General features: G+C 40.0%; 1 protein-coding gene across 1 annotated transcript; it reads right to left on the minus strand.

The window, feature by feature from the left end:
* Positions 1 to 6,536: 6,536 nt before the first annotated feature.
* On the minus strand, positions 6,537 to 18,564 carry LOC116437551 (general transcription factor IIH subunit 2). The gene is made up of 15 exons (XM_032095289.1): positions 18,168 to 18,564; positions 17,998 to 18,075; positions 17,039 to 17,075; positions 16,341 to 16,427; positions 15,471 to 15,521; positions 15,017 to 15,071; positions 13,865 to 13,970; positions 12,793 to 12,883; positions 12,541 to 12,628; positions 11,878 to 11,985; positions 10,649 to 10,712; positions 9,669 to 9,772; positions 7,705 to 7,807; positions 7,373 to 7,412; positions 6,537 to 6,954 (listed from the first exon to the last, which is right to left on the minus strand). The coding sequence occupies exons 1-15, from the start codon at positions 18,221 to 18,223 to the stop codon at positions 6,835 to 6,837; spliced, it is 1,188 nt and encodes a 395-aa protein (XP_031951180.1). The 5' UTR covers positions 18,224 to 18,564; the 3' UTR covers positions 6,537 to 6,834.
* Positions 18,565 to 19,743: the final 1,179 nt, after the last annotated feature.

Genomic DNA, 19,743 nt, shown 5'->3' on the forward strand with positions numbered 1-19,743 from the left:
TCACCTAACAGACTGTCTTCCTGCAGTTATCCTACAGGATAAATGGGAAGTATCTGAAGTGCTGCAGGTGTAGACACTACTAAACAATCAGGCTGGCTGTAGACTTTTATTCTTTTACCCTGCAGGAAGGATGAGCGCCTTCAGGTTAAGAAAAACAACTAAGTTTTATGCCGCAGAGGGATGACCTTTCCTGTTAAAGATTAAACAAGTATATATTTCCTGAATATTGTGCCAATGAGTGACAGCAGCAGATCCAAGTAAAAAAATCCATTAAAATTTAGTTTCTGGGCAATAGGCTACTATCTGCTTTCCTTTCTCAAGTTTGCCCCTGCTGTTGTTCATTTTGTAACTCAATAGCTTATAAAGGTCATCAACAGAAAAGACAAAATACATGTCCAGGGAGCGTGTAGGTCTCATGAGTACTTTAGAGATAGAAGGAATTTTCTGTGTTGACAAACTCAAGGCACCCACAGGAAAGGAAGAGGGGGACGGGGTGGAAATAAACAGTAATCCTCCCTTCTCAAAATGCAATGCTTTTCAACCTTCCCCTGCTCCCTATAAACCTGTTTTTTGCAGGATGACAGTGTTTGGCTTTCAGTGGTGCTGAACACCTCTGATTCCATAGTTGAGGACAGCCATTCATCTCATTCGGCTCTTCCCTCTCAGAAGGACCTGAACACATGCCCTTCATCACAACTGCTTTGTGAGACCTGATTCAGTGTTAGTCTCCTAGTAACACCAGACAAATAAATGTACAAGTGTCCAGATAAATGCTTTCTCCTTTCCAAAAACATACCCTGCTTGCCACTCTTTGCTCTGGCTTTCACCTCATACAGGGCTAGGGCCATTTCATTTCAATTTCCTTGTTACAGCTTTTGCAAAAGCCATTCTCATTTTTCAGCTGTGTTTCTCTCCTAACTGAAAGCCAAGAGATTTTAACTAGGCACCAGGACTATCTTGAACCTCTGTCCCACCTGCACTGGAAAGTGAATCTTTTACTTGTCCTGTGTTTATGTAACTAACCAGCTCAGTTCAAGCTTGTATAAAACGCCTGGCTTTAGTAACAGCAGTGGCCTCCGCATGCGCTTCTGCAAGCCAGGTTTTAAGAGAGTCTGGTCAGACTCCTCCATCCTCAAAGATGCTCAAGGTGAGATCACCTTTGCAATCAAAGATACTTGATTAGTTGGGAAAGGTTTGGCCTGCTATCACATCTTCCAAAGCAGGGACAGAACTGGATTGCCAACATCTCAGGCTTACAAGAAAACAAAACAAAATCTGGGGCTGAGAATGGATACAGCCACATTTGAACTCCTCTCTCAGAAGGAGTTTAGAAGGTAAGGTCTTTTCTGCACCCCATGTCTCAGTGGGAGGGTCTCCCTAATAAACCTCATCTGAAGCTCCCATTCTGCCCATGACAGAAAGCACCATTCAAAAAACTGAAGTTTTTTTTACAAAGAAAACAAAAGGCTAAAAACCTCTGGCAAATGAAGTGGGTAAAAGAAAATCAGACAGGCTGGGTAAAAAAAAAAAAGTCTGAGAATAGCTAAACTAATCTAAACCTTCTTCCAGTCAGCAGGAACAAAGAGCCAGTGAAGAGAGCTGGAAGAGCCAACTGCTAACCAGGTTGTAAAGGAACCTTTCGAAGGGGACAATACAGTTGCAGAGGACTTGGAAGTGACACTCACTGGAATAATTTTATTAATGTCTCCTGCAGACGAATTCAGGGAGATTTCCATTGTCTAAATCAGAAAAGGGGAGGGCATACATCAGAAAGTAGATCTTTCATGGCTCAGTGGGGAAAACATACTGCCAATTTTTAAAGAGCAGTCTGCACCTCTGGGGTAAAGGAAGAGACATCAGATCTGTAAGCCTGGCATCTGTTACAGACAAATAAGCAGAAAATACATAATTATGTCACTGTAAAAACCCATGGCTGATCCACATCTTAAACAGTGCATTTGAAAGAAGTCCCCTCAGCTCAAAAAAATGCTGTATTAGAACAGAAAAAGGTGCAGGGAACTGCAACAAGAATGATAAAAAATGTAGAACAGTTTTTGCCTGAGGACCAATTGAGTTGCCTTTATTCTTCATTCGGAAGAGAGCATTTATGAAGGATACAGTGCAATGCAAAATGACGAGCAGCATGAAAATAAAATGTATACTCAAGTATCTTGTATACATGAATATACATCAATAAAATGTATATTCAAGTACTGTAAGTAAACTTGTGCCATTTTATAAATCAAACCAACAATCCCTCCCAGTTTTGCTTTCAATTACCTGTAAAAAAAAATCCAGCTCTGGCAGGTAAATCAGGATTGGTTCCTCTGGCACAGAACAGCCATCTACCAAAGGACTGCATCCTGCACGCTCTACCTGTACGTGTACTCTGCTGGGTTTTTCTGAACACATATGCCATACTTTGAAATACTACCCGCACTTTTACCCAGAACAAATTCACAAGGGGAACAGAATTTCTTGTGCTGTTCGCATGGGGTACATCTAACCATCATGGTACATAAAACTAACCCACAGCAAAAACACTGCATACTGGATTGAATAAGAGTGTGAGAAAAAAAGCAGCTGTTGCCATTTCTGTCAAAGACCATGATGAATCATGTATAGGACAAAAAGGACTTTAATCTATTGTACTTATTTCTTATGGTAGGGTTTTAACTCTTCTGCAGTTGTTCATGGACTTCCTGGAATTCTGTCTCCATGTATTTGACAAACTTGTGAAAATCAAAGATTACGTGTGGGAATCAGTGCAAAACAGAAACATTCAGCTCACCTAGTTGTCATTTGTCTCTGCTACAAATCTTCTTTCACATTTTTTTGAAAAAACAAGGAAGACTACTAAATTATATTTTACACATCTTTTAGCTAACATTCATCATCACCTCTCTTTCCTTAATAACATGGTTTCTACAGGTTATAAGAACTTGATTTAGCTAAGAAGAGGTAAGGTAACTGTAGAGATGGTATAAACAGGTGTTTATTATTAAATGTGACTAGCCAAATTGAAATTCTGTGAACTCCAATTGACTAGTGCCTTTACAATGACAATAGCAAGTATTCAGAAGGCATTCTGGATCCAGGATCTCCACTCTGGTTTTTTTTTGGTTGGGCTTTTTTTTTTCTGGCTAAAAAAGTCACCTTCCTCTCTCATCCAAATCCCAAGCCAAAAAGTGCTATGATAGTTACAAAAGTCTTCTAGTCCTACTGTATTCTGAAAAATTACTGTGGTGGGTTGACCCTGGCTGGACGATAGGTGCCCACCAAAGCTTCTCTATCACTGCCCTCCTCAGCTGCGCAGGGGAGAGAAAACACAATGAAAGGTTTGTGGGTCAAGGTAAGGACAGGGAAATAATTCTTTACCTATTACTGTTGGGCTAAACAGACTTGAACAGGGGAAATTAATGTGCTACCAAATTAAAGTAGGTTAATGAGAAATAAAACCAAATCTTAAAACATCTTCCTCCCACCCCTCCCTTCTGTATGGACTTCACTTAAAATTTTCTCTACCTTCATCCCTGCAGCAATGCAGAGAAAAGGGAGCTGTGGTCAATTAATCACACAACCCTGCCGCTTCTGCCCCATCAGGGGAAGGATTCCTCACACTTTTCCCTTACTCCAGTGAGGTGGCTGGTGTGGGGTCTGTAGCTCAGACCCAGGAAGCTGTGACCGGTCTGGAGAGATGGTCCCGTGAGGAACCGTCTTCCCGGGACCCTGTGTCTTCCCTCAGCCGTAGCCACAGTGCCTTTGCAGAGAAGCTATCAGCTCTTCAGTGATTCTCAGCTTGTGATTTCAGCTCTTGCTCTGCAGGGCAATCTCCAGGCCAGACCAGGAGGAGACAGACGAGAGACCCGTGTAGCAGTTCCGCATGGGGCAGCTTTATTAGTCTGTGCCCCGTGAAGGGGAGGCAAGGGACGAGCTCTCTCTGGTCTCATAGGGGCAGAGGGCTAGATCTTACAGGGATACAGTGGCTGGGTGTCAGAGGGTAAAAGCCAATGGGTTAAAAGATCTGCATAGGGTCTCCTAGAGGATTCTGGGTCTGTCTTCTCACCGTAACTGAAAGGTGGTTGTCTTTCCCGGGGAGTTCTGCTGGGAGGTATGCAATCTCCTTATCTCAGCAGACCTCCCTCTGGGGCAGAAGCTGGGCATACCCCACACTCCAGCGTGGGGTCCCTAGCATGGGAGACAGTCCTCCATGAACTTCTCCAATGTGGGTCCATCCCAAGGATGGCAGTTCTTAAAGAGCTGCTCCGGAGTGGGTCCTGTCCACAGGGCGCAGTCCTTCAGGATCAGGCTGCTCCAGCATGAGCTCCCCACAGGGTTACAAGTGCTGCCAGCACACCAGCTCAGAATGGACTCCTCTCTCCTTGGGGCCACAGGGCCTGCTGCAGTGTGGACTTTCCACAGGGTCACAGCCTCTTTCAGGCATCCACCTGTTCCAATGTGGGGTCCTCTTTTACTCGTATTTTAATGTCTATATTTTCAGCATTTCCACTCCTGGAAATTAGCTATGAGTGTTATTACAGATGGCAACTTTTAGTCCTACAAAGAAAATGTAAACTGGAAGGAAAGCAAGGGCACTTGCCTTTCTGAAATCCAATCCCTTCCACATGGCAGCACTCTATAGTCTCAAACTTCTTGCCACTGTTGCGTCCTCAACCCCACCACTGGGTGTTTTGGTCTTTTTCTCCCTTCCTTCAGCACATTAAGTCTGGAACCTTTTATGCAACATCTTCAAGAACTACAAGATTTCTCACAGGGCTCCTAATAACCTCATTGATTGACTGATCTTGTGGCAGATGTAGTAAATAAGGAAATAAACAAGAATTAAGAAGGTTCGAGCTTCCCACAAGCAAGGGAGAGCTAGTGAATCCTGTCAAAGAGAACAGGTGGAAGAAAAACTTCCTCCATGCTGCTTTAAATACACAGGACACAGATTAAAGTCTTTATACACCAGAGAAATAGTAGTGATTTTTCAGGAGCTAGTTTAAACTGTTCTTCCAATGAGAAGGATAGGAAAGTACAAACTAAATTATTGCTGTGACCACAAGCTGATAATGAAGTATATGGCTGCAACTTCTACACAGTTTTTACTTCCAGAAATAGAGGCTGTGTAGGAGTATGTTATTTTGGTATCTAGCAAGAGAAGAAGGAGGATTTGGAGTGTTCTGACAACCCCCTTTTTCTTCCATTAGAAAATACTGACTGCAAAGATGAAAATATTACCAGAAAACACTGTCTCAAGAGGCTGTCATCAGCATCAGAATATCTAAGAGCCAGATGCTCAGTGCATTAGTTTGGCTTGGAATGGCCTGCTAGACCACAACACTCTATGTCCTTTTTCAGCTAGTTTTTAGGACACCCTTACAGTAGGCACTGCAACCAGCTGACAGCACAAAGGATTTATAGGGATTGTTTGACTTGGCACAAAACGAGACGCAGATGCTCAACATTGTCGTTTTTCTGCCAACACAAGAGAATGACTGCACTCTATCCAGCCTGGGGGCACAAACAGTAGAAAAAGCACAGAAAGAGCTACACTAACAATTGAATGAAAACTGCCTATAAGAACTGATAAGTAGCATGTATTGTTTATATGTGGTGAGCATGAAAAATGGAACTAATGCAAGAGGAGGGGTTTGGGTTTTTTGCTTGTTTCTGTGTTAAGATTCAGTTGTTATATTGTCATTTCTAATCTGACAAAAAACAAAGCTCAAAAATTAAGTCATATACACCCAGAGCGACTCAGACACTGATGTATTTACAATCATCACAAGGTGACTCTAGAAAACCCAATGTTATGTACTGCTTCAGACACTGCACCTGTAACCTCCTCTTACTGAGGTGTACATTACAATTCTCACAGGTTCAAGCTGCAAACACACTTTGAACAGACACTGAAAAATGGCAGTCTTGCATTTGTCTCAACTTCTATTCTTCAAAGTTCAGGTAAGGATAGACACTTCCCCTTCTGCAGCCACCGTACTGTCTGTTGCTCTAAGGGTTTAGCCAAGGGGAGAAGATGATGTGCAGTTCTGTCAATTCAATGTTGCCTAAGAACCAAACAGCAGCTTTTTGTCTTCAACACTAAGTCCATCAAACAATAGTTTGTATTAACTCAGGTCTTGCCCTTTTGCAAGTTCATTGCCTTTCAGCAACCTTACCCTCCTGTAAGAAATTGAAACTTCAACCAGGCAGCTGCAGATACAGCAGTAATAGAATTCAGTTAGCTTTGAGTTGCACCATTAAAACCTAAAATGTGTTTTCAGCACATTTGTAACAGCTGTATTTGAGCTGCCTTACTGAACGCCAAGGTGAATACCCATAGTACCTGAAATTAATACATGAAATGTCCAATTAATTGCTCAAAAACATCTTTGCTAAATTCTTAGAAAAGAGTATTTTGATCTACAGAAATCCACCATCCAGCAAAACCAAAAGTTTGTAAAAATAGATGTGTAAAATGTATTTTCAGGGCTTCTTGTTGAACAAATAATGAAACCAAGACAAAACATCACATTATCATAAAAACCAGTTTTATCACTTTCACATTTACAAATATACACGTTATTATAGTAACAGCTGGAAAAAGCTGTAGGTCTTTAGACAAGAACAAAGAAAATAGATACAGATAATTCAAGTATATATTAAAAGTAATAAAATCATTAAAACATTAAAGTTTGCACCTACTCCACTGTTCATCCCGCTGTAATCATCTTCTTGTTCAGAGATTGTTAGTTAAAGCGATGGCTGAATAAACAAATTAGATTCATGCAAGAATGACAAGCAATGACAAGCAATTTTTAAAAAGAGATGAGATCATACAGATACAGGAGCAGGGTGCTCGTGAATACAGCCAGGACAGCAGTGCAGCGAATCATGAACAAACAGATCACACTCCACACAAAATGCATTCTGACACACTTTGCATATGTACACCTGTGTAGGAAGGATAGAAAGGCAAGTCAAATTAGCAGAAATTATCATCATCATAACACTACAGTAGGGCAACAGTTATGTCATCAAGAGAATGTAAATAGACTATACTGCTAGCATCACAGAAACTCAGTGGAATTAAAGCTTCTGACAGCAAGTATATCCACAGGGTTGAGCTCAGGTCACTGTAGATGCTTCCAAATGGCTCAGAGTGGAAGCTTTTTTATGCAGCTCACTAGGAGATTCCTTCCCACACTTCTACAGACTTTGAAGTCTAGAAAGCGTGACTGTTTAACACAGAACTCTACCATGACATTAACTTTCACAAATATTTTTCTGGTCTTTAGGAGACAACACTAAAGGATCATCTCTATTTCTCACACCCCTCAACACACATTACAATGCCATTCAACATACTTACATTTTGATCTTTTATTTCTCCCTGGCAGCCTTGACAATACCTAAAAGCAAAACTGTATTATTTTAACTGGAAAAAAGAGTCAAGACTGTGTAAATCAGTGTTTAAAAAAGATCTCATACACAGTAACAATTTCTGGCAATTATTTCAGCTATTCAACTGAACTCACAGATCATGGAAACTACAAGTATTTCTTAATGCTAGAGGTGCCCCACACCACCCAAACACTCAGGAACTCCAGTAGCAAGGAAGCTGTTACCAACTGTTCTTATTTTTGTGACAAAAAAATTACAGGATCCACAAGTACACTCATTATCACAATATGATTTGCATACCGTTCCCCCTTGTATTCTTCCAGTGGAACTTCCTGAAAGGCATCTAAAGGAAACAAGTGATGGTAAGACCGAGCCAGGTGAGGTGCAGACACTAACGTAAGACCTGCAAATAAAGAGACACCAAAATTGTTACAAGGGAGGATTTACTGAAAAACTTTTCTGTATCAAATAAAGTAAAAAGGAAAAATAATATTTTTAATTACTCAGTGGTTGAGAGCTTCTAAGAATTTTAAAAAATAGAATTATTTGTTCCATTAGCCAAACCTGTAATCCTGTCCAGTTTTAAATCCAAATATAAAGAACAAGCAAATTGCTCACATTTCTACTGAAAAAGTTTAACTCGGTCTTTGGAAATACATTTACAACACACAGTGGTGAAGTTAGGAAGCTCCTTTTGGCAATGATAGTTCTGCTATATCACACCACCAGTTACAATGATGCCCCATTACAAACCTCTACTACAGCCTGCTACACAACTGCCAAAACCATGTCATAGCCCCATTTCAGCTAACACAGGTCTGCTGGTTTTAAAACAGTTAATTTTTGTCACACTAACTAGCATGTGGCTGTGCTTTGGATCTATGCTGAAAACAGGGTTGATAAGGCAGGAATATTTTCTTTAGTGCTGAACAGTGCTTACACACAATCAAGGCCCTTTCTGTTTCTTACTCCACCAGTGAGTAGGCTTGGGGGTGGACAAGGCATTGGGAGGGGATACAGTCAGGATTGCAGTCAACAATACACCAACAGAACAAAGGGATATCCCACACCATATGGCATCATGCTCAGCCTATAAAGCTGGGTGGAGAAGGTGGAAATGGGAAAATGTTCAGGGTGATGGCATTTACTTTCTCAAGTAACTTTTACTTGTGATGGAGTCCTCCTTTCTGGGAGATTCTGCTGATGGGAAGTGGTGAATGAATTACTTACTTTGCTTGGCTTGCGTGCACAGCTTTTGCCGTAACTATTAAATTGCCTTTAACGTCACCCATGAGTTTCCTCACTTTCACACTTCTGATTCTCTCCCCCATCTCACCAGTGGGGAGTGTGTGGGTGTCTGGGGCTGACTCGCCAGCTGGGGTTAGACCATGAGAATAAGTTAGCTGGGGCATGGACTGGCACAAACATCTCCATCGCTCACTCACATGCAGTGTAATTGTCCAAACTGTTGTTCTGCTGATCACTGCAGCTGTGGAGACCTCACTGCAGATACATAGGGTATCTCCAGTTTACACTATTCCCTTGCTGGAATGGAACTCATGCTGGTAGGAAAAACTTAAACTAGGCTAAAGTGACCCAAAACTATAATTATTTCATCCTCTTTCCAAATACATGCATCCTGGTAATACCTATCATGTTTTAGTCATATGCCTGTAGAAGCTAGGAGAACAGCATCCCCCCAACAATATTAATACTATAAACCATGCTAATCCTTTCTCCCACCCTCACGAAGAGCAATGGGCGGAGGCATCGTTTTGGTTGCACAGTCCATTAACATTTGCAAGGCTTCTGTTTACAACTTTACAACCTGTCATGTGTCACTATGCAGCCTGCCCTTGGGTTCAACTTGGAAATCTCTCATCCATGTACTCCTGGAGGTGAGAGTACTTCTGTCCTCTTACTCCAAAGCACTCTATTTCCATGGCCTTGCACTGAGGAGTCTGAAATATGGGTGTGTCTAGTTAAATGAGGATTCTTGAGAAGTTACCACTCCCGCATGCATCACCCCTCTTCCCCACTTTGCCATAGGTATATTCTTTATCCCAAGGAATATGATACAGCTTTACTGTTACAGGTATAGTCCTGAGAGACATTTGGATGGAGTTGACATCCCAGGTCACAAAAACGCAGGACCCTTAAAGCAGAGCTGGCTTTTAATTACTAAGTATAGCTGAATTTTTCTACCCCTTAATTCTCTTACCACAAACTCCTGATTCATCTGCTCACCTTTTCTTGCTACTTACCACAGATTTTGCATTCCACAGGAAGCTCACAGTATTTGGCTCTGCACTGAGGACAAAAATATCCACCCAGTGTGAGACCTGGGTCACTGTTATTTTCCAATTGCCTACAGTAGAAAGAAACAACTCAGTACTTAAGAGATAATACCATGCTACCACGTAACTACAAATCGTGTTATTTACACAACATATCATTTTAAAAGTTTCACTAGATTGCATACAACAGTTTAATGTGCAAGTGTCAGAAAACAATCGATACGGTGAGGTACCAGTAACCACATTTTCCCACAGGAACAGAACAAAGACCAAGTATTTCCATATAAAGGAGCCAATCTTTAAAAATAAAAATATGAACAATAACTGCATGGTTGTTTCTTTTTAGACACAAAAATATTCTGTATTGACTTTAAAATGCACGTAGTACTTATTCTTACAAATAGCACATGCTGTTGGACACTGTTTCCTTCTGAAATTCAGACTCCCCTACCACCCTGGCAAACAATTATTTTTTTCATTGAGAAGTGCACTGGTACAGTCATCAAATGAAGCCTCTATTTCAAACTTCCCTTTAAAGTCATGTTAAGAAATACATAAAAAGTACTTTATTCAGATAACATCCCTCCATCTTCAAAATTATCTTTTATAATGATAATAATAATTAAATAATTAAATCAAGAACTGCAAGTAAAATTGGCAGTAATTACTTTTATACCTTGTACCACCTCTGTGTCCCAATCACTGTGTAACAGAACTAAGTACCAGTTACTACCTTCAAAAAGCTTAAATGCAAATTTTAAAACACGTATTTAACAGAGGTAACTATGGCCACATATTGGAGCTACCAATGGAAATAAAATTTCTACTGAGAAGTCTTTTTTCCATATTATTTTGCAATACTTTCACTGTCAAGCAGATTTTCTAAATATTGAATAATTAATACTGAATTCTTATCAGCTCATTGAATTCTAATCAATGTTACTTACGCCATGCTAAAGGAGGGCTTTGCATCTTGATCAGATAGAGAAGCAATAGTATGCTGAGGAAAACCTGAAAAGAAAAACATCCCATATTAACAATTTTAAACATGCAAGTCAAGTGTCAGCTTCTTACTTCAATGAGGAAGTTCAAAAATTATTCTAGACATTCAGGCCTATCTCTTTCCCATTTGTTATTGCAGGAGAACTGATACACTCTTGCTAGGTACCAAATTCTTCTTTACCTACATCCGCACCTCCCTGACTTTACTTTACCCCCAGCTGAAAAAATGTCTTTGTCATAGACTTTGTGTTAACTGAAGCACACTGGAACCCCATTTTTGAAGAACAGTTAAAAAGAAAATTACGTGCAATGGTAGGAGAGCAGAATGAGCAGCATACAAATATCCACTTAAACTAGTTTAAACTTAAAATAGTTTCTAATTAAGGGGGCAATATTTTTATATGCATCCATCAAGCTTATATTCACCTTCCAAGTGCAGTATATGACAGATGAAACTACAGGACTTTTTGGAGACTGATACCTGTCTTTCTACCATTTATTTTTTACAGATCATGAGAGGTGAGAAGTTGTTTTTCCAACTGCTGCTCAGGCTTTACCTATGAGAAGTAAACCTCTTCAGTATCTATATCTAGCCATAAAAATAAATACATTCTTTCTATGAAAAGGGTGGATGAAAGTGAGAACTCAATGCTCCACCTCCTCCTATCCTGGTTTAACTCCAAGCTTAAATTTATTAAGAAACACATCAGGAAAAGAAAAGGTACCTAATCTACTTGTTGAAAGAACACTACAGTAGTGCTCCTAATAAATGTCTACTACCTCTGGCTCTTAAAATCAATTAATACTTGTAACAGTTGCCTTCTTCAGGGGAAAAAAGCAGAGGGAGAAACAAAATAGCTTTTCATAGTTCATTTCTAAATATTAAATTTATAACAATTACTGTGCAGTCAGTATTGTTCCACTTTATTGTTTCCAACTTCTGTTCAGTAATTTGTCTCACTTAATAAGGTTTATTTAATAGCTGAGTACTCTGCAGGAACAACATCATGAAAACTGATACTTATTTAGCAAAATAAAAGTTAAAATAAAAAAAAAAATCCACAATGTCTTTATTACGCTTCTTACTACTTGTATAGCTTTAACAGAGGAGAGGCAAATAAAGGAAAAGACAAAGCAAATCTTGTGCTAGGAATTTGACAAAACCATATCCTACCCATTCGAATAAGGGAGCACTCAGAACTTGAACTGGCGGGTGGAGGACTAACATGGTGCATCAGCAGTTCCTTATAATGACTTTCGTCTAAAATAACGTGGTATGTTCCTGTGACAAATGAAGAAATGCCGTACTGTCAGGTTATGAGCAAAAAACAGTACAAACATATACGCCAAATGACAGAAAACAACTAGGTAGAAAACACAATTTATCCAATCCTGTTCCTAAAAAGCAGCCCTATTAATGCTACTGAAAACAGCAAGTTTTAAAATTAGGAATAACAGAATGTTAAATTAGATATGAAGGCACAAAGCTTTTTCTCCAACTTGACAGTGTAGTACTCACAGTGTAAGAGTTACCACTGCAGCAATTGATACTAGCATGTTACATTGATAAAGTTCCACATCACATAGCTTTCTATGTGGAACACAAGGTTTGAAAAGACATGTATTTCTTCTCTCTAGAGCTGTAGCTACCAGCTGATAATAATTTCACTTACTACTGTGTATTTTGTAGATTTAGGAAACCCTTTAATTTTCTGCCAGCACAATGTAAAATACTCATCCTTAAATATCAAAATGCAGTAATGAATATATAACAAATTACTTAATTTTGGTTTAAAATCTGTGTTAGTAATATAACTACTGAACTTCAGATACATACCACCAGTTTCTCGGGCAAGTACTGTACAAACTCGAACTTCAGCACTTAGGCCGATGACAGATACTCTGATCTTTACTGCTTTTAAACACTTCAAACAGAGAAAAAAACATACTCAAGTTCATGTGCAGAACAAGAAATAGTAAAAAAGGTTTAAAGTCTTAAATGAAGATTAACTGGTGATGACACCGCAATGCCTGTTTTTCCTCCGGTAGCTTGAATGTTCAATGCAGTAGTCAAACTTCAATTCTGTACCTTAATTAGATCATAGATGTTGGCTGGATCACATGTTGTCAGACTGCTGAGGACTACCAAAACCTCTCTGCTTGTATGTCCTGGCATGTGCCTAAGGAAAGCACACAATTAATTTACTTCTGCACACTTAGCTATTTGTATGATAACATTTCCAAGGACCTTAATGTATCAAAGTCAGAAGATGACATGATATTAAGTGCTCTAGAAACTGTGACAAGATCCTTGTCTGAGCACCAGATTTTCACCTTCTGAAAGCCAAACCTTTCCAGTATCTAAAATACAGTATTTAATTGTGTAGTTGTTACCTAATTGTTTGCTGTAATGAATCCTTTGTACCTTACCCATACTCACAGGCAAAATTCACTTCAAACTAGAAACACTATAGTAAGTCTTCCTGACTTCTTAAAAACCTCTAATCAGTTTTTAAATGTAAATCCATTACTTTTAATTACCTCTAGTTCTCAGTTGAAAACTCTCTTCCAGCTAGTAATTAAAATAGCTTTTCATGACACTGATTATTAGTTTTGTTCTGTCAGTGTTTTTAGCTGTAATTCTTAATTCAGTCTTCCATGAACTGGGGTACATCTCAACACCACACATAGCAGACAACTGTTCTGAATCAATCCTACCTGAAAATTGATCTTTCTAAATTTCTAGAAATTGATGTTTCTATGCCAAAACTCTCACAAGATTATTGTGACACAATGTTGTTTCTCTTCCTGTTCTCTTACATTATTAACCCGTAACTCTGTCCTCTCTCATACCTTAGCCTTTCAGTAAAAAACAATTGCAGTGTCTTTCATCACAATATCTACATACCATCAACTTGGTTTTCAAATTTCTTTTCTATAAGAAGCACACTACTAAATACAAGCATCTAGTGATAGAAAATAAACTTGTGCACTACTAGAGTATTTAACTTAATGATTTGTATTGTAAGAGGACATTAAGTCACCTTTTAAAGACTCAAGTCAGCATTATACAAGATGCTACTTAGAAAAAAATTCTATCCCTGCCTCTCAAAAAAGTCACAATCACGAAGAAAACAAAAAAACTCCCTGTATATACTAACTTTAAAGTCTGCATAGCCAGATTTAGGGAATTATATAGAGAAGGCTCTCCACTGCAGTTCATATCCGCTGCTTTCTTCAGAGCAGTTACATGCTTTTTTGAGTTTCCTGTAAGTGAAAAAAATACAATCAATTTAAGTGATAGAACAAGTTAAAGAACTGAAATATTTAAACTGCATATGTAATAAGGTGTACTTGTGTAACAACAGCTTTCGAAGTGTATCAGGGTCCCTCCCCCTGCCGTGTAGCCCTGGGAGAGGGGCCCTGAGGGCACAGACACGGGGTTTCCCTGCCCCTGCTCAGCCTCCTTCCCATTGGTTGGTTTGTGTTCCCTGCGCGGGCAGAAGGACCCTTGGTCCCGTGACTGGAACAGTTCCTCGGCAGAGCCCCGGCCATGTGGCTGGAGAAATAAACATCTCTGAAACATCTAGCAAGAATCTGTCTGTCCATATATATTTCTTTTCCACGGCCTCCTTGTTTGATACATCGTGTTGCAGTATCCCCACTGTAACTGAAGTGGGGCTGGTCTGTATTTTTCCTTAGAAATTGGTATCTTGATCAGAACGCAGAAAACAGACATTTACTCTATAGGCACTCAGTTGCTAGAAAATTTAGCAGCCAAAAAGAATAAGATCACTGTAGGGTATCATTAAGCCCTCAACATGAGTGTGACTTGTGTCACAAACAGAAAAAGAGTTTTATTTCCTCTGTTATCCTCAAAGTACGGTTGAAAGACTGATTGATCCCCAATTTCCTCAATGAAGCCTGCTGAAGTCAAAGAGATCGGCGTAACAGCAGGCAGGAACCAAACAGACCTTGACTTCTTAGCATCTGATCAAATCTCACAAAACACACAGATATTGTAACACACAAAATTAACGAACAGGGTAGAAAATTAAATACAGGGGAAACAATATATCTGAGTTGCATTCTGGTCAAGACTTGATCACAAACAAGCACACAATGACAATTGTGGATCAAAACAGATCAAAATAAAGACTATGGTTTCAGACAACTTGCAATAATTTATCTTTTAAATTAAAATGAGTTATGATAACATAACTTCATTTTCAGCAGTATATCAGGTAGAACTTGTAAAATCAATGAAAAGGATAAAAACATCTTAAATTTAAGAAAAAATACGACCTCCCTACCTGAGAGTTCTGTCATTTTTTCCGCTCTCTTACTCTTGGTTACAATTAAGCCAATCTGAAAAAGGGGAAGGAAAAAAGACAAAACTTTTCTTAGGAAGTTTTAAAATGAGTTTATTTAGAATTTTACTATACTTTTTTTACTTCTTTATGGACCAGAACTATTTAACCATACAAGTCTATACAAGTTTTACTTTAAGTGTAAAAACAGCAGCACAACATGATGCACCAGTTAACAAACACTCCTGTATTTTCATTACTACTGTTAAAACGTACAAAAAGGAATATTCTAAAATTCTAAACGCCTGGCAGAAACAGGCAGAAACAAGAATTTCAATAGACTGATGAATAAGGGATGGGAAGGTACACATAAATTGAAAACATTTTACTAGGTTATAACCAAAACTACCTTTTAAAATAGTTTTCTGTTATTTGTTTCTTGCATGGTGGTACATACCTGACTAATAGGATTCTGGTCAAAGTACTCTTCAACAAAATATTCCAGTAACTATAAAGAAAAGTTAAGACAGTTAAAAACTAATTATATTTTTATTCCACATGCATTAAGTAGGTGATACTTGAAAAACATCTAGTATCACTAAAAAAAACAAAAGTTGGGTAACACAAACAGGTGGCCTGAGCCTTTCCTTTTCATCCTTCTTTCACCCGTCCCTCCTCCTTCATCCCATGTAACCAATGCAGTGTAGATTTCAGAAACTACTCCCCCCTTATTTTATTCACTCCCTGTGTTCAAGTTCTAGATTCCTGCCAGTTCAAATGGAGGTTTACAATACACCAAAAAGCACTGATCTGTACAAAACCATCAAAATCCAGGATTTCATGCTTTAGTACTGTTGGAGAAGACCATATAGAACACGATGTACATAGTTCAAGTCCTCCATGATCTACAACAGCAATCCAGTTCAACTCCCATCTAGCATCCTTTCAAATAAGAATTCATTAAAAAAACCCAACTGTAAGAAAAAGATATAAACCAATTCTAGATGCGTAATTAAAACATGTCATCCCCTTACTATAGGCAACACGTAGTTTCCACAGTTTCCAAATGTGTCTTCCCATAATATGCCCTCGCAAAGTGTTTTTACTGTTCAGAAGTGCATGTGCAGGGCAAAATAAAGCCACACAGATTTTACTATTCAAAAAACAGGAAAGCGACAGACTAGCATCAGAAGCAAGGAGAAAAATGTAGGGATGAGAGATGAGGCTATGCACATACAGGAGATTGCAATTCTTTTAAATGCAAAATGCAACCAGCTCACAGAGAAAAGGTGGCTTAGTAAGAAAAAACTTTTGAGTGCATGAATACCTTCAGAGTGCAAGTAAGTCTGTTCGGTTTTAAGTCTTGGTCTTCCATTGTTCTTGATCCATCAACAACCACATAAAGGTGACGCATCTGCATTTCCACCATATGTGAAAATCACTCACAGAATACATTCATTGAAATGAATTCATTATTCCATTTACTTTAAAAAAACACTACTTCCTCCCTCCAACAAGGAAAGTTCAGTATACTGAGTGGTGCAATTAACATCAACTGAAAAGTAACGCATTTTTCCACTTCTCTCTTAAAATGAAAAAAGCCCCCTCTTGAAAAACGCACACTGTTCTTCTCCTCTCGTGACTAGCTACAAAACATGCATAGTTTGAACATTCATGTCTTCATCTGAAGAGCTCAGCATTGCACAGAGCAATGTGGTTATTTACAACCCATTTCCATTATGCTCATTTTTCACACGAAGAGAAGTGGACAAGTCTGAGTGCATGTGATCTGACTGCTGCTGCCAAACACACCCTGTGTGTCAAACCTCCAACCCTAAATAGCCATGCTTCAGATCCACACTGCTAACGAACAAAGAATGTTCAAAAAGAAATAAAAATGGTGGAAACCACAAAGTTTGGTATGAAGTTTGTTAGGCCACCAGAACTGTATTTCAGATCCAGATGACCACCTCTAGCCAAGCAGTTTTGGACTAAGGACAGAAGAGGCTTAAGATATTAACATACCATTCCAAGACGAACTTGTCCATGGTGTTCAAAGAGTCTAACAAAACACAGAAGAATTTAAGTCAAATTCAAAAGAGTGAACAGCCCCTAAAAAAGAAGTCCAGAACAAATCCAATACTAGACTTCTGGCAAATACGTAGCAGTAACAAAATGCAGACTTACTCAAACTGAAAAACCCCGCAACTCAATCCCAGATTTCACACCTCTCAGAAAACAAATAAGAACTATTTCTTTCTGCCAGGTTTAATGAAACTTTAAAATTTTATCCAAATTTGACAAATCCAGTTTTAATGTAACTTGAAATAAAGCAAAACTTAGGGTTTTTTTCTAGCAATTTTTCTGAAATGTGAAACAGAAATCTGTAACCATGATACCAAAAGCCAGCTTCTGTTGTGATAGGACGAGGGACAATGTTTTTAACTAAAAGAGGATCAATTTGGATTAGAGGATAAACATGTTTTTACCATGAGGGTGGTGCGGAACTAGAACAGGTTGCCCTGAGAAGCTGTGGATGCCCATCCCCGGGAGAGTTCAAGGCCAGGTTGGATGGAGCTCTGACCAACCTGGTCTAGTGGAAGGTGTCCCTGCTCATGGCACGTTGGACCAAGATGATCTTTAAGGTCCCTTCCAACCCAAACTATCCTGTGATTTCTGATTTGTATATGATTTCTCTAAGCTACGCAGATTGCAACTGCAGTGCTCTGCACTGTTTCATCAGACCTGTAGCTTGCATACACATGGGATACCTAGCTTGTATACATTCAGTGTTTAGAGATAAAATTAATTTTTTACCATTTTATCTAGCATGCACCTGCCCCTCTGAAGGAGGAAGTACATAAACACATCCTGCAGGCATGCCTTATGCTTAACTCATCCCAGACGACCCAGTTTGAGGATGATCAAGCCCTTATAACCGACCAGGTCAGTACTGTTAGCAGACTCGTGGCCATACCAAATACCTTTTCCTCTTTGCCTTGAAGAGAATGTCCTCGATGGTTGCTTTCAACGACCCGGATTCATCTTCTTTAAGAATTTCCCTACGCAAAACAGAATGTTACAGCGGGCAAAGGAGAGATTTCTCCTCCTCTTTCGCCAGAAAGAAGAGAAAGGTGAGCGGGGAAGTACATACCATGTTCTTTCGTAGCCTCCTTCCCAGCGCTTGGTCCGCTCGGGTTCGTCATCCATCTCCGCGGGCGCTGAGGGCGGCTGAGGGGGCGCAGAGGGAGCTAAGAGGGGTTGTGGGGGGCTGAGGGGAGATGCGGGGCGCTAAGGGAATATGAGGGGAGCTCAGCGGAGATGAGAGGGTTCCGGGGTGAAGAGGGGGACTGGGGGAAGAAGACGAGGGTGAGAGGGGGTCTGAGGGGAGCCGAGGGACACTGAGTGGGGCGAGAAGGGCCGAGGGGGATTAAGGGCAGCCCAGGGGGGCTAAGGAGAGCCGCAGGACACTGAGAGGAGCCCCGGCCCGCGCCCGCCGCTAAGCCCTGCCGCCCCGGACACGTCGGCGCCCGCCCTCTTCCGCCTCGGTGCGCCGCCAAACCGTCCCGGCCGCCGCCAGGACCGCGGAGCGACCGTTCCGGGAACGTTCCGCTGTGTTTTCCACAGCATCGTCGAAATACTTCAAGTACGGTCATGGAGGGGACGATGCTTAGGGAAGACGCCTCACGGAGACATCGCCCGTGCGGACGCGGAGCCCACGGTGGCGTCGCTCTGAGGTGGTCCCTCGCTCGTGTCTCCAGGCACAGGCCCCAGGGTCATGGCACTGTCTGGCACTTCTGCAGTTAACTGAAGCAATTTCAGTAATTAATAGAGGAACGCAGGAGCCTGGAAAAAACACTGGATTTTAACACATAATTATGCTCATAGGCCGGTTAATGAAGGCAGCCATCTATCACCCTGACAGCAAAAGCAAGAAGTTTCAGGTATTTTGATGTTATGTTATGATTTGCATCTACCTAAAATAATTTTCATCTCATGTCACCAAGAGTTTCCATTTCATAAGCACCACAGTGAGGATTAGATCAGAGCTAACTGCCGATTGCTCTGCAGAGCAATTAAAACTTTACTGGATACAGTGGAAGTGTGCCAAGACTGGGCTTCACCTCCTGAATTACAGGAAAGTTACTGAGCATCCGTTTCTAAGGAGTCGCACTCTGCATCCAAGTAAGACAATAAATGAGGAAGAAAACATGTAAACAGTAGTAACAATTCTTGAACCAGGAGTGGGGGAAAAACTAACCACTCTACCCTTCAGCTTGTTGCATTTATCAGGAGCAATGTATAATTATAATGGAAAGAGAGGAGAAATTAATTAGCTTTCTGTTAAACCATACCTGCGAAAAATCAATGATTTTTTTTGAAGGAAAGCAGTCTGAAGACAGGAAAACAGGAATCCTTTGAAAAGTCAGGATTTGCTTCCTGGAACTGATATAGTTGTAGTTTGATCAACTCCTACTAGGACGTACACCATCTTCTCTTTAGAAGGAAAAGGTCCAATCTATAAAACACTGAAATGAAAAATGGCTGCAAGCTGATGGTTTTAATACAAGAAGTGAGAAATGAGACTTCTTTCAGAACAAGAGTATTTTTATTGTCAGGGCCTAGAATTTCAGTGCTGGATTGGAATACAGGATATACAGTAATTTTGTAAAACTTGATTGTACAAGTGCTTGATATCCCACCACAATTTTGAAATTAATAAATTACAT

This window comes from Corvus moneduloides, chromosome Z, assembly GCF_009650955.1.
Source record: "Corvus moneduloides isolate bCorMon1 chromosome Z, bCorMon1.pri, whole genome shotgun sequence".
NCBI classification, from domain to species: Eukaryota; Metazoa; Chordata; class Aves; order Passeriformes; family Corvidae; genus Corvus; species Corvus moneduloides.